General features: G+C 45.6%; 1 protein-coding gene across 3 annotated transcripts in view; it reads right to left on the bottom strand.

Moving 5' to 3' along the window:
* LOC117357597 (multidrug resistance-associated protein 7-like) overlaps positions 1-15,153 on the bottom strand; it is a 90,517-nt gene that overhangs the window by 27,947 nt on the left and 47,417 nt on the right. For all 3 annotated transcript variants that reach the window (XM_033938417.1, XM_033938418.1, XM_033938419.1), the window contains 2 exons: positions 11,153-11,496; positions 4,040-4,209 (listed from right to left, as the gene is read on the bottom strand). In XM_033938417.1, coding sequence (XP_033794308.1) covers positions 4,040-4,209; positions 11,153-11,496 — 514 coding nt within the window. The remainder of the gene's footprint in view (positions 1-4,039; positions 4,210-11,152; positions 11,497-15,153) is intronic.

Here is a 15,153-nt window from a genome sequence, read left to right as displayed (position 1 = left end):
GTTTGGATCTTCTTATCTTTGAGAACTTGGATTTTCAGCTCTGAAAGAAATTAAATAAAAAAAAAAGAGAACGACTGCAGATGGTGGATGATGAAATGCATGTTTGCTTGTCAACTATCGAGCCACCTTTTGAGTTAATTTGCACTCAAAAACAAGCTCATCCATCACATTAATTAGTAATTCTATTCTATCTACTTTAGTTTCATCAAAGGCAGTGGAATGCTTTTTTGTTTGGGGAGGCCCAAAGACTCCGCCCCCAGACCCTGCCCCCCATAATAATAATACTAATTGTAATACCATTTTTCCATTCATTTTTCATATATACACACAATATAATCTCATTAACATCATATAATAGTTAACCACACACCTATGTCCAAGAATTTTCTTTTTCTCTTCCCTCGTCCACCAACAGTGTCTCTCTTTCCTTCCCTTCCTAATCCCCAGCCTGTGCAGCTGCGGTCCTTCCCAACCCCCTCCCAGCCTGCGCAACATCTGTCCTTCTTGCTTTCCCAACCCCCCTACCCCCCTCAGCCCATGCAGTCTGTCCTTCCCTCATTCCCAACCCCAGCCCTCCCCTCTCAGCTGGATCCTACTATGCGACCTCGCCCCAGTTCCTGATTCCCCCACCTACCATCTTCCCCCTTCTGAAATTTAAAATTTTCAGGCAGCTGATAGTGCAACAAAGCCAGCCTCCCACTGTCGGTCTGCCCCAGAAGTGTTCTTTCTGCAGCACTTCTTCTTCCCGCATAGGCAGAAAGAACACTTCTGGGGCAGGCCGATGGCGGGAGGCTGGCTTCGTTGCGCCATTGGCTGCCCCAGAAGATTTTAAATTTCAGCAGCGGGTAGGCGCTAGGTGGGGGAGTTGTGAGAGCCATACTTCCGATTGGCAATTTTGGGAAGGCCATGGCCCCTGTAGTCCCCCCCGTTCTGCCGCTTATGAGTTTCACTGTTGTTACAATTACCCATACATAGCTTAAAGAACTTTAAATAAATAAATAACTCTCAAATTTATTTTTCTGTTGGTTTTGCAATTTTATTTCAATTACTAGTCTTATAGCCCGTTACATTAACGGGTGCGTGTGTGTGTCTCTCTTTATTTCTTTCTCTCTCTCTCCTTAGCCGCTTTCTTTCTTTCTGTCTTTCTTTTTCTTTGGCTGTCCATCACCACCCCTTGCCTGCTCCCCCTGTCCATTCTCCCTTCTTTTTACCTCCCCTGTGTCGACCACCACTCCTTCACAGCTCTCCTTATGCAGCAGCAGGCCTTCTCCCTTTGTTTTACCTCCCCCCTGTCCAGCAGCACCTTCCTTCTCCCCCTGTCCAACATTAGGCCTCCGTTCCTTTTTCTTCACCCCCCTGTCCATCAGCACCTCTTTCCTTCTCCCCCTGTCCAGCAGTAGGCGTCCCTTCCTTTTTCTCCCCCCTCCTTCTTCTTATCCCTATGATACACTTACCTTGCTCTGCCCCTGATCAAAGGCTCCCGACAGCCACCCAGTTGCACCCATTGGAAAAGTTCCCTCTGCAGCATCCCGCACCCCTCCTGACACGACTCCCGCTGTCCCGCACCTGCCCCTGTGTCTTTCTTCTTGTCTTTGTGTCCCTTCCTCCCTCTGTCTGTCTTTCCAAAGCAGCATTTCCTCCCCCCACACCAGTTCCCTGTGCACCTGTCCCTGTGTCTTTCTTCTTGTCTTTCTGTGTCCCTTCCTCTCCCTGTCTGTCTGTGCAAAGCTGCATTCCCTCCCCTTTCCATTTCCCTCCCCCCACACCAGTTCCCTGTGCCTGCATTAGCGTTTCCTCTACCCTCTTTCCCTTCCCACAGTCGCGACTACAAACGCGGGCCCGAGTCCTTTGCCGCACCCCCCCCCCCCTTCCCTTCCCTTCCCGCGGGCCCGACTGGCGATTTAAGCAGTGTGTCAGCAGTCTTCACACGCTGCTTCGGGTCCTTCTACTGCCCTGATTTACTCTGGCATGTCCAGAGCAAATCAGGGCAGTAGAAGGGCCCGAAGCAGCGTGTGAAGACTGCTGACACGCTGCTTAAATCGCCAGTCGGGCTCGCGGTAAGGAAGAGGGGGGGCGGCAAATGAGTCGGGTCCCGGGCAGCGGAAAGTTGCTGGGCTCCTCGGTGGGGGCGCTGAGTGGCTGCGATCCATCTCCTCCCAGACCCCCCCCCCCCCCCCCCCGGAGGAACGGAGATCGGCGGCTACAGCCCCTGGCTTCGTCGTCTTCTATCCACTGCGGCCAACCCTAGCGGAAACAGGAAGTAGTCAGAGATGGCGGGCCGCAGTGGACAGAAGACAGCAAAGCCAGCGTTAAGACAGCATTTAAAAGCGGGTGAGCCAGCGAGAAAGAGGAGGTGGTGGTTTTGGCAGTGAGTGAGGGGGGGAGTCGCCGGCTGTGCTTTCACGATCTGTCCTCCGCATACGAACTCTGGCCACGAGGCCAGACCGTAAGCCGCGCATGCCACTTCCTAGCTGCAGCTCATGGAAAACGGACCCACGCATAGGAAGTGCGCATGCGCGGCTTACCGTTTTATTATATTAGATAATGTGCCGCAAAAAAACATTTGCTCCGTTTAGTATGCCAAAGCTAAAAAAAAGTTTGACAGATACTGTTCTAAGTCCATCCTCACTCGCCAAAGCACCCCATAACTAATTTCTCAACTATCAACTAAAGTTCTTTGTAAGGACATTTCCTTCCATGTCTCTACCACAGTTTATAATTTTCACTTTCTTCAAATTAGACACAACTTTTACCATTTATTATTTACTTCATTTCAGCTGTGCAATTGATATTCAGTACTGTAAAGTACAGTATGTTAGAATAAACCACCTAGTGGCCTGTTTTATTATCACAAGACACTTGATTGACCTCTGACGCAGGCATTGCATGCCAAAACATGGCTCATTTGGGGACAGTACTGTAATGACTAGTCCCAGTTCATCGAGGCCCATTGTGCTATTTTGGTTTATTTCCCTACCACATTCTGTCCTATGTTCCCTCTAAGCCAATGGTCTCAAACTCAAACCCTTTGCAGGGCCACATTTTGGATTTGTAGGTACTTGGAGGACCTCAGAAAAAATAGTTCATGTCTTATTAAAGACATGACAATTTTGCATGAGGTAAAACTCTTTATTTTACTTTTGTGATTATGATAAACATACCAAGGGCCTCAAAATAGTATCTGGCGGGCCGCATGTGGCCCCTGGGCCACGAGTTTGAGACCACTGCTCTAAGCTGAGCACATGAGCAATCACTCATACATTCTAGGAGCATCCTCGCAGATTTTACATGGTCGCTCACAAAAATACTTGCAAATCTGGGAAATTATTGATTTTTAGAACCTGTTGCTCACGTCAGAAAAAATTTGCATTTACCCGGCCAATCCTTAGAGGGAGTATTGGGTTTTGTCTACTACTCTTCCACAAGTCCTTGAACTGCTTTTGAATAAAAGTATATAAGAGAATAATCTCCTTGTATCCTCCCATGTATTGGAGCAGTTTATGCTTAGGCACCTCAGTTTCCCAAGATATGAGCAAGGAAAAAAAAGAGGGTGAGCAGGAGATAAGCCATGGGGGGAAGCCACTGCTTGTCCTGGATCAGTAGCATGGAATATTGCTAATCCTTGCGTTTTGGCCAGGTAGTAGTGACCTGGATTGGCCACCGTGAGAACGGGCTACTGGGCTTGATGGACCATTGGTCTGACCCAGTATTCTTATGTTCTTACATGAGCCAAGTATAGGACAATTAAGCCACTGTAACATCACCGATGAGGTTGGCTCTCATTGGGGTTCCGGAACCTTGCTATTCTTTGAGATGTTGGAATATTGCTACTCTTTGGGTTTTGGCCAGATACTAGGGACCTGGATTGGCCACCGTTAAGAACAGGCTACTAGGCTTGATGGACCATTGGTCTGACCCAGTAAGGCTATTCTTATGTTATGTTCTTAAGCCTTTCATTGTACTCCTGGTAGAAGGAGCAGGCTATGCTCAGGTTCAGTGCAGCCGAGGAAAGAAGCAAGAGATAAAATAGTTTGTGAACCTGGGTCGCCAGATTCCATCTGATGTTGAATGATGGCAATCACTGCAATTGCTGTAATCACAGCCACACCGATCATCTGCAGACGGATGTCTAGCCACTGCAGAGCAGTGTTACTGACAAACAGACAACGTTGGTTCATCTCCAATCGCACCTCGTTCTCTTGTTCAAACCTGTAGCGGGCACATAATCCAGGGTTAATGCTAAAGTAGACAATGTATTTTTTTTTTAATGAGTCATATAGAGTCAAAAGCCAACATAGTTACTGGTATATACAGAAAGTTCTCAGAGGACAAATAATTCACCCATTAGACAACTGGTAAAATCAACATAGCTTTCTAGTTTCATAGTTTGATTTCTAGCATTCCTGCATCAAGCGCTTCTTTTTTGGATCCCCCCCCCCCCCTGGCCTGCCACTGGTTCTTTCTGGCCATGAGCCTTCCACAGCAATCATGTTACAGCTTGATTACTTTTTCAACATTGGTAGAAAAGAAGACCTAATAACTAGCATACTAGATCAAACCAAAGGTCTATCAAATCCAGTATCCTGTTACTGGTGGGGCTACAAGTACCTGGTAAACATGAAACTTCCTTAGCCATAGATTTTCAGACTTCGGGTGGGGAGGAGGTTGGGCAATTCTATAACAGGTGTCTAGAATTAATAATAATAATAATAATAATAATAATGTATTCTTATATACTGCCAAAACCGTGATAGTTCAAGGCAGTTTACAACAAGAAGTACTGGACAATTTCATGTGTATAAAATGGAAAGAGCGTTGGCTGTTCAAAAAGGTTATTATAATAAATTTAAGGATGTGTGGGGACCATTATTAAATTATAGTAATGAATAAGTTACACTTTTCCCAATCTTAATACACATGTGAATTTTGGGGGGGGGATTTCTTGTTTTTCCATTAAGAATATATAGATGATTGTCGTAAGATATTATTTTCATGTGGTATATATTAGTTGTATATGAATTTGGGAGGGGGGTGGGGGTTAAATCTTCTTGGTGTATGATATTGAAAATTTTTCAAGTGATGTTGTATTATATTTGGTTGATATTTACTGCACTCTTGATGTAAGTTTAAAAATGAATAAAGAAATTAAAAAAAAAAAGAAGTACTGGACAATCAGTAAAAAAATACAATGAATAAAAATGAAATTAAACAAAAATACATTAAGAGAGAAGAATGAAGTTCAAACCGATAAAACTTTATGATATAAATCGATCAAACAGCTGCGTTTTTACCAATTTTCTAAAAGACAAGAAAGGAGTGATAAAGGAGGAAAAAGAGATAGCTGACAGGTTAAACAAATTCTTCTCGTCAGTCTTCACCAGGGAGGACACAACCAATATCCCAGAACCCGAGGAAATTATAACCGGAGACCATGATGAAAGGCTGGTACAACTAGAGGTAAGCAAAGAGGATGTCCTCAAACAGATAGGCAGACTGAAGAGCGACAAATCACCGGGCCCGGACGGCATCCCCCAAGGGTACTAAAAGAACTGAGAAATGAAATAGCAGAAACACTTTGCCAAATATGTAACCTCTCCTTAAAAACTGGGGAGATCCCAGAGGACTGGAAAATAGCAAATGTCGCACCCATCTTTAAGAAGGGATCAAGGGGTGACCCAGGAAACTACAGGCCTGTGAGCTTGACCTCGGTTTCGGGAAAGATGATGGAAGCACTGGTTAAGGACACAATCTGCGAACACATAGAAAACAATGGACAACTGAAGGCGAGCCAGCATGGCTTCTGCAAGGGAAGGTCGTGCCTCACGAACTTGCTGTACTTCTTTGAGGGAATAAACAGCCAGATGGATAAGGGGGAATCCATAGACATCATCTACCTTGACTTCCAAAAAGCCTTCGACAAGGTACCTCACGAACGGCTACTTAAAAAGCTGTGGAACCACGGGGTGCAAGGGGATATCTACCGATGGATCAAACACTGGTTGGCAGGCAGGAAACAGAGGGTTGGAGTAAAGGGCCAGTTCTCAGACTGGCAATGGGTCACGAGCGGAGTTCTACAGGGGTCGGTGCTGGGACCTCTCCTGTTCAATATATTTATTGACGACCTGGAGACGGGGACGAAATGTAAGGTTATCAAATTTGCTGATGACACCAAACTCTGCAGCAGGGTTAGAAGCACGGAAGACTGTGAAGACCTGCAAAGGGACCTAACGAGACTGGAAGAATGGGCAAAAAAGTGGCAAATGAGTTTTAACGTAGAGAAATGCAAGGTCATGCATGTAGGGAAAAAGAACCCGATGTTCAGCTACAAAATGGGGGGAATATTGCTAGGGGTGAGCAACCTTGAAAGAGACCTGGGGATGATGGTGGACACAACATTGAAACCATCGGCGCAGTGTGCGACAGCCTCAAAGAAAGCAAACAGAATGCTGGGCATCATCAAAAAGGGTATCACAACCAGGACGAAGGAAGTCATCATGCCTCTGTATCGCGCAATGGTGCGCCCGCACCTGGAGTACTGTGTCCAGTACTGGTTGCCGTACCTCAAGAAGGACATGGCGGTACTCGAGGGAGTCCAGAGAAGAGCGACTAAACTGATAAGAGGTATGGAAAATTTTGCATACGCTGACAGGTTAAAAATGCTGGGGCTGTTCTCCCTGAAAAAGAGGAGGCTTAGAGGGGACATGATAGAAACCTTCAAAATCCTAAAGGGCATAGAGAAAGTGAATAAGGACAGATTCTTCAAACTGTGGGGACCCACAGCCACTAGGGGTCACTTGGAGAAATTGAAAGGGGACAGGTTTAGAACAAATGCTAGGAAGTTCTTTTTTACCCAAAGGGTGGTGGACACATGGAACACGCTTCCGGAGGAGGTGATAGGCCAGAGCACTTTACAGGGGTTCAAGGAAGGTTTGGATAGGTTCCTAGAGGATAGGGGGATTGAGGGGTACAGATAGAACTAGAGGTAGGTTATAAAAGTGGACAAAAACCACTTCACAGGTCACGGACCTGGTGGGCCACCCCGGGAGCGGACCGCTGGGCGAGATGGACCTCTGGTCTGACTCAGTGGAGGCAACTTCTTATGTTCTTATGTTCTTATAATAAGAAGAAGCAGGTTTAACAAAGTTGGCCAACCAGTTATTCTTTGTGCCTGCTTGAAAGGCAAGAGTTCTATCCAAGAATCTTTTATATCAACAGGTTTTTACTGTCGGGTAAGTAAACAGATGTCTGGAGGCATTAGATAAAAGCCTATTCCATGAAGGAATGTAAGCCCCTATTTTTCTTTACAGAATACTGGCAAATTGAGAATAATAATCTATAATAATAAAATGCTAAGCGCGCAAGTGCACTCTTACCGCGTGTTCCCTGATCTGTAGGTCAGTGGTCGGCAGGAGTGCGCATGCGCGACACCAGGACTCCTCCTCTTGAGCCCCAGACATGCTAACCACCTTCGGTCCCACGGGCCTCTCAAGCAGTGGCGATGGCAGGGATGGTGGAAACGTTACCGAGGCGGCTGTCGGTGCCTGGAGGCCGCCGCGGCTTGAGGCGGCTGTCGGCGGAGGGCAGACGTGAACGGAGGTAAGGGGTACTGTTGGACAGGGGAAGAGGTGCTGATGGACAGGGGGGGCAGAAAAAAGAAGGGAGGCTTATCTCTGGACAGGGGGAGCAGGAAAGAGGTGCTGATGGATGGGGGAAGAGGTGCTGATGGACGGGGGAAGAAAAAGGAAGGGAGGCCTACTGCTGGACAGGGGGAGCAGGAAAGAGGTGTTGTTGGACAGGGGAAGAGGTGCTGATGGACGGGGGAAGAAAAAGGAAGGGAGGCCTACTGCTGGACAGGGAGAGCAGGAAAGAGGTGCTGCTGGACAGGGGGGAGGTAAAACAAAGGGAGAAGGGCTGCTGCTGGATAAGGGGAGCAGTGAAGGGGTGGTGGTAGACACAGGGGAGGTAAAATGAAGGGAGAATGGACAGGGGGAGCAGCCAAGGGGTGGTGGTGGACAGCCGAGGAAAAAGAAAGACAGTAATACAGAAAGCGGCTAAGGAGAGAGAGAAAGAAATAAAGACAGACATATACACATATATTCTAGCACCCGTTAATGTAATGGGCTATAAGACTAGTAATAATAATAATTTTATTTCTTATATACCGCCAAAGCCGTAGTAGTTCGAGGCGGTTTACAACAAAGAAGGGCTGGACAATCAGCGAATATAGGTACAATCAGCGAATATAGATACAATTTAAATAGGTAAGCAGGATACAGGTACAATGTATATGTACAATCTGCAAATATAGATACAAATTATAAAGGTGAGCAGGATAAAGGTACAATATATAGGGGCCATAAATAAAGGGGAGCAGGAAACAAGAGGTCGGGCATAGAGGTCTTAGGTTACAAAACGGTTAAATAGATTAGTTTTTAATAGTTTTCTGAAGTTTAAGTAGGATGAGGAGCGTGAGATAATATTGCCCAGCCAATCATTTAGTTGACCTGCTGATTGGCTGGGCAATATTATCTCGCGCTCCTCATCCTACTTAAACTTCAGAAAACTATTAAAAACTAATCTATTTAACTGTTTTGTAACCTAAGAACTAAGAACACGGCTGTCCATATGATATTTGGGCTGAAGAAAAGTGATCATGTTAGTCCCTATTATAGACTGTTGCACTGGTAGCCAGTGGAGGCATGAGTAATACACTTCCCCCTCCGTATTCGCAAATTTCATATCTACGGATTCGGTTATTTGCGATTTTTGACCAGAAAATGTTTTTCATTTTTCGGGCTATTTTTAGCCCTGTAAGCCCCCCCCCCCCCCCCCCTTAAGCTTTACCTGGTAGTCTAGTGAGTTTTCAGGTAGCAGAGATCTTCCCACACTCCTGTCCCGTGCAGATCGTTCACAGGAAATGGCTGCCTTGAGCACCTGCAATCTCTCGAGCCATTTCCTGTGAGCGATCTGCACGGGGCAGGAGCGTGGGAAGATCGCTCCTGCCTGAAAATTCGCTAGACCACCAGGCAAGGCTTAAAGTTGCCTATTACTTTTCGGAATGAGTTCAAAATTCTTTGTTTGTTTATTAAGATTTTGAACCCTGGAAGCCCAACAGGGTGGAGTGCTCATCTTCAGTTGTACCAGCCGTCTCATTGTGCTCTGAAAGTAAAATGTGTTTAGAAGTTCCATCACTGAAACATGTGAATGTGTCCTGTTTTTGTCATTCTCCGATGACCGTACAGGGTACTGTATTGTAGAACATACTGCCTATTGACTTAAAAAGTGCATCTAGCTTGCCCCAATTTAGGAAGTTGATTTAAACCATGTTATACAAGAGATGTTTTTCCTAAAAGATTTTATTCTGAGATAAAGTAATCAATGTAATTTTTGCTTTGGTTTAATTGTGAATTTAGTTTTTATGTATTATATGTGTCTTAGTTTGTTGATTTTTAATTATGCAGGTTTTACATTGTAACTCGCACAGAATTGTTGGATGTTAGTGAGTAATTATTTTTAAATAAATAAATAGAGAAAGGGGGAAGGGAGGTGATAGGTTTAGGGGGTAAGGATAGGAAGCCATATTAAGTTGCTGATGACTGGGGGAGAGTGTGATGCAGGGGTTAGAGCTACAGCCTCAGTAAGGTTCACTTCCTATCTAGTGTTAGGGTAAGGTTTACATGATGATTATGGGAACCCTTTACATAAGTGGATATTTGGAAGGTCCTGATTTGCTCAGACTCCTTAGGCCCCTCAAGCCTCTTCCAAAGGACGGGGCCCGAGGAATCTGAGCAAATCAGGGCCTTCAATGTATGTATACTTTTCAAACTTTCTGTCTTTGGTGTGCACATTTCACGGGGTGCAATTGACGGGGCGGCATTGTCCAGCGCGCAATTGTCCGTGCGAGCAATTGTTGGGGCACATTTGTCGGGGCACAATTGTCATGCGCGGATTTGTCAGTATGCCTGTTGGCCATGTCCTATCCCTTCCCTCTATCTCTTTTCTTCTAATATTATGTAACTTTTCCCTCCTTCCCATCTATCCTCACAGTCATGTTTGTTAGTGTATGTCTAATATGTTTTCTCTAACTCTTCTAATACACCAATATCTAGTTTTTACTCTCCTATTTTAAAATTTTTTATTGTTAACCGGTCAGATATTTGTTTTATGATCGGGATATTAAAAATCAATAAACTTGAACTTGAAACTTGATGGACTGTGCAATTCTTTAACTACTGATTATTTACAATGTTAATATGTTACCGTGATCAGCATTGGTTAAATCGGAAGGATGAGGATTGAGTAAGGGCCCTTGGATATGACTAGGAACAGTTCACTGGAGAATTTGGCAAGCACTGGTTTTGGTAAAATGCAGAGAGCAAAAGCCAGAATGGATGAAAGAAAGTCAAGATGACAGTGGTGCACAGCACATTCAAGTCATTTAGATAGGTAGCATATTTGAAGGCAGCAGAAGTAGTTGCGGTGGAAACTGAGAGACCAAGGATATTAGATGCAAGGGTGATAGCAGATGAGACAGAGCCGGTTAGCTAGGTGACAATGGGATCAGTGGGACAGGTAGTGAGTTTTGTCGAGGAGAGAAGATGCGCCGTGATCTCTGCTGTGATTTTTGGGAAGGAAGAAAAATAATGGTAAGGGTTAAAGCAGCGATCTCAAAGTCCCTCCTTGAGGGCCACAATCCAGTCAGGTTTTCAGGATTTCCCCAATGAATATTCATGAGATTTATGTGCATGCACTGCTTTCAATGCAAATTCATTGGGGAAATCCTGAAAACCCGACTGGATTGCGGCCTTCAAGGAGGGACTTTGAGATCCCTGGGTTAAAGGAAGAGCTCAGGAATAAAGGGGAGATGGAGGTGACCTGGTGTTGCTCGAGATTAACTTTGTGAACTGTGTTATGGAAATAGTCAGTTATAGTTTGTGCATATAATGAAGTAGGGGGTTGGCGGGGGGGGGGGGGGAGGTTGGAAGTAGAAGCACTTTGAGAAGGTTATTGAGTGTATCTGCCTTCAAACATGCTACCTAACCTGCTTAACTATCAACCCATCTCCCTCCCTTCATACAATAACACCATTACTGAAACGCGTGTATTGTAGCAGATCTTGGTTTAACATAACAGATAGTGGTGCTCTGCTCACCTGTCTGTTGCCCGGGTTGCCCGGATAGTGTTTAATCCTGTCAGGGTCTCTGAGAAGTGGGTGTAGATTGGTGAAAGAGTGGTGCTATTTAGTCGCTTCAGTTCCCGCGATGTGTGACGATAGTACCACTGGATGTACAAGTAAACGGCAGTGAGAGGTACCATCACTAAGATAATCCAAGGCAGCCCAAGGCTTATCATCACCACCATGCCCAGCAGAATAAAGATAAAGATCAAGACCATATTGAGTCTAAATGGAAGGTTTTCATCTGTGCATTCCAGGTCAGAGGAGAAGCGATTAATGATCCTGCCTACTGGAGTAGTATCAAAGAATGTCACTGTAGCCTGGGGGGGAAAAATGGTTATTTAAAAGCATGAAATTGATATCTTTGTCTAATCACAGACACAGAGTGGCACTTTAGAAAGGACATACAAATCCAGGTCAAGCCTCAAGTTCTGCTCGTATTTCTAGAACAGGAACTGCCGACACAGAGCCTGTTCTAAAATACCTGGTGAAATGGTCGTTTATGTGCTGGTTTCACGTGGCTGGAAGACCCACTTTCGAATCAAAAACATCTGAGATATGAACAGGGCCAAAGTGGGCACATAAATGTTTACTTTATGAAATAGCCAATGCAACTAGAGCGAACCAACCAACTCCCACGGGAGAACAGCAGAGCCATGAAGGAAGTGGGAGTAAGGTTTTCAAGGTTTCAAGGTTCTATTAAAAATGTGATTATTTGTCTATTAACATTCTAGGCGAGGGGGGGTCAAAATTAAAATAATTAGTGCGAACCAAAACACGGACAAGACCCACAGACAAATGAAAAACAAGAGGGTAGAGGGTGAAATACAACATTTTAGAAAAGAAAACAGTTAAGGATAACACAAAGGGGTAGGGGAAAGTTAGTAGAGCAGAAACATAACTGCAGGCCCGGTTAGGTATCTGCTCTACATTTGACGATGGACACATTTGAATAAAGACCTTTTTGGTCATTCTGTCTTGGTTTGCGGTGATCATTCCCACCTCCATCTATGAAATAGCAACATAAGAATTTTTTATGCCAGAACATAAACGTTGATGCCATCTGTTTGGAAACACAACCATTTATTTTTCCTGTACCTGTTACCGAGCCCAATATCCTTTGCTAGTTTTGCTTTTGGGGGTGGAAGCGAGCATCAGCCACTACATAGGCGTCAGAATGGGGGAGGCCACGGAGGCCATGGCCACCCCCAAAATTTTTGGTTGCTGCTCATTGCCCACCTGCCCACCCATCTTCCAGGGCTATGGTTTAAAATCTTTCGGCAGCCACCGCACAGTGTCAAACAGCAGGCCTGCCCCGGAGCCCTTCACTCTACTTCTAGGGGCAGGCCTGCTCATGGACACAGTGTGGTGGCTCCCTGAAGATTTAAAACTATAGCACCGGGAGGAGGTGGATGGGGGACCCGGGAGCTGCTGAGAGGTTGTGCACTAGGGCAGAGCTCCTGGGCCCCCCCCAAACAAAGCAGTGCTCTACTGCCTATGAGAACTTGGCTGGCTTGTTCCCGATGACAGCAGTGGAAGCCTTTTCCCGGTGGCAGCCTATTCCCCAGTGGGTGGCCAGCTGTGCACTTCCTTGGGGCATGCACCCGGGGCAGACCGCCCCCCCCCTCCCTTTGGTACGCCACTGCCTGAATGATAACTGCGGGTTATAAGATCTTTGTAATGGTCAAGTTTCTGTAATCCTGTGGATTATAGGACCGGAGATAACATGGATTCTGTGCGCTAGATGTGGTGTATTTAGATTTTAGCAAAGCCTTTGACAGTGTTCCACAGAGACGTCTAATAAATAAACTGAGTGCCCTCGGGATGTGTCCCAAAGTGACGGGCTGAGTCAAGAACTGGTTGAGTGGAAGGCGACAGAGGTCAATGGAAATTGCTCTGAGGAAAGGTTCTCTTCTTGGGCCTGTTCTTTTTAACATTTTTATAAACAATATTGCTGAAGGGTTGTCAGATAAGATTTGCCTTTTTGCGGATGATACGAAAATCTGCAATAAACACGCCGGACGGTGTGAATAACATGAAGAAAGACCTGGTGAAGCTTGAAGAATGGTCTGAAATTTGGCAGCTAAAATTTAATGTCATGCATTTGGGCTGCAAAAGCCCGAGGCAGAACAGGTGTTAGGGGGGGGTATGTGTGTGGCTGAAGAGTGGATTTATTTTCTTTTGATTTTTTATCATTTGAATGCCATTAACTTTGAGCATTGAAGGACTAGTTTTCTGCGTTGTTCCTATGGTATGGGGTGGGCTCTGGAGCTTTGAGCATCAGAGTCACAATGAGTGACAGAGGCTCTTCTCTGCACAGTGCTCTTTAAAAGATAAATCTAGGGTGACAATTTAAGCCTGTGAATGAATAATACCTTGGATAGATATTTATTTGTTGACTTGATGTTTATTCTCTTTGCTCTTCTGTCTTTCATCCTATTTGTGCAGTTGGGTGAGCCTCTTTTCTTCTTTTTATCATTCAACACATAATTGTGGGTTTTCTTTAAACAGCTTCATTCCTGGGTGATGAACACAGTAAACTCTTTCTATCTGTCTTATTATACTTAAGTTTCATGTTTATTCTGGCTTGTGTTCACACATAGCTGTGCTATGAGTTGGTTGTAGGAGGCAACCTAGAAGCAGCCAGACCACTTGCACACTGAAGATGATTTTATCAAGTTAACTAGGTTAGATGCCACTTAATTTTAATGACAATTTGTATAAGAACATAAGCATCGCTATTCTGGGCTAGACCCCAAAGGTCCATCAAGCCCAATAACCTGCTTCCAAGTGTGGCCATTCCAGGTCACAAGTATCTGGGAAAATACACAATATACAATTTGGTTTACTCTTTGAGATCTTGCCAATGGCCTATGGACTTTTCTTTTAGGAACTTGTCCAAATCTTTTTTAAACCTTACTATGCTAACTGCTTTTACCACATTTTCTATAATTACACACTGAGGGCCTGATTCTCCAAAGTGCGTCCCGATTTTAGGCAGCTGTAGGCGTCCTACAGCTGTCTAATCAGCCAATCGGGATGCACGTTTTTAAAAAAAAAATGCTCCCCAGGCAGGCCGCCTATATTGAAGGCGAGGCCCACAAGACACCTAGGCCCTGATTCTGTATAGGACGCCCGGGAAAGGTGTCCTATTCAGAATCGGCCTACACTAAACCCCGATTCTGTAACCGGCGTCCATGTTACAGACGCTGGTTAGAGAATCGGGTTAGATTAGACACAGCCCGCTACACTTATCGCGGCAAGGGATCTCTCTGCCGCTATAAGTATAGCGGGCCGCGGCCTGTCCGATCACTGGCAGGAGGGTGCCCAATCCCTCCTGCCCGAAGACGCACCCTCCCCCCCCCAACAATATCGATTGCTGGCAGGAGGGTGCCCAATCCCTCCTGCCCGAAGACGCACCCTCCCCCCCCCCGACAATATTGATCGCTGGCAGGAGGGTGCCCAATCCCTCCTGCCCGAAGACGCACCCTCCTCCCCCTCCCCTCCGGCGCTAACAACCCCCAAACCTCCACCCCACCAAACTAACCTGTTCTTACGGCCAGATGGGTCTTGCCCATCCAGCTGGCAGGCACGCCTCGTCGAAATGAGGCGGGCCCGCCCCTTCCCGGCCCATCCCGCCGAAGCCTAAGGCCTGATTGGCCCAGGCTCTAGAAGCCTGGACCAATCAGGCCTTAGGCATAGCGGGTCCGCCCATCCCCACTAAGTCTAAGGTCTAAGGTCTGCTGCCCTTCTCTGTACCTTTTCTAATTCTGCTATATCTTTTTTGAGATGCAGTAACCAAAATTGCACACAATGTTCAAGGTGCAGTTCACAACAGAGTGATACAGTTTTTTCCCATTACGCCTAGAAAGTATCAGGGGCTTTAATTATTCACAAAGCAAACTTTTCTGTTCCTGTAGAAGCCTGTTGATTTGAAGACTTTTAAATTACTGCTAAAACGGCATTTATTTTGTAAA

Source organism: Geotrypetes seraphini, chromosome 3 (genome assembly GCF_902459505.1).
Source record: "Geotrypetes seraphini chromosome 3, aGeoSer1.1, whole genome shotgun sequence".
In the NCBI taxonomy this organism is placed as follows: domain Eukaryota; kingdom Metazoa; phylum Chordata; class Amphibia; order Gymnophiona; family Dermophiidae; genus Geotrypetes; species Geotrypetes seraphini.
Note: the sequence above shows the minus strand (reverse complement) of the source record. Positions and strands in the feature narration are given on the sequence as shown.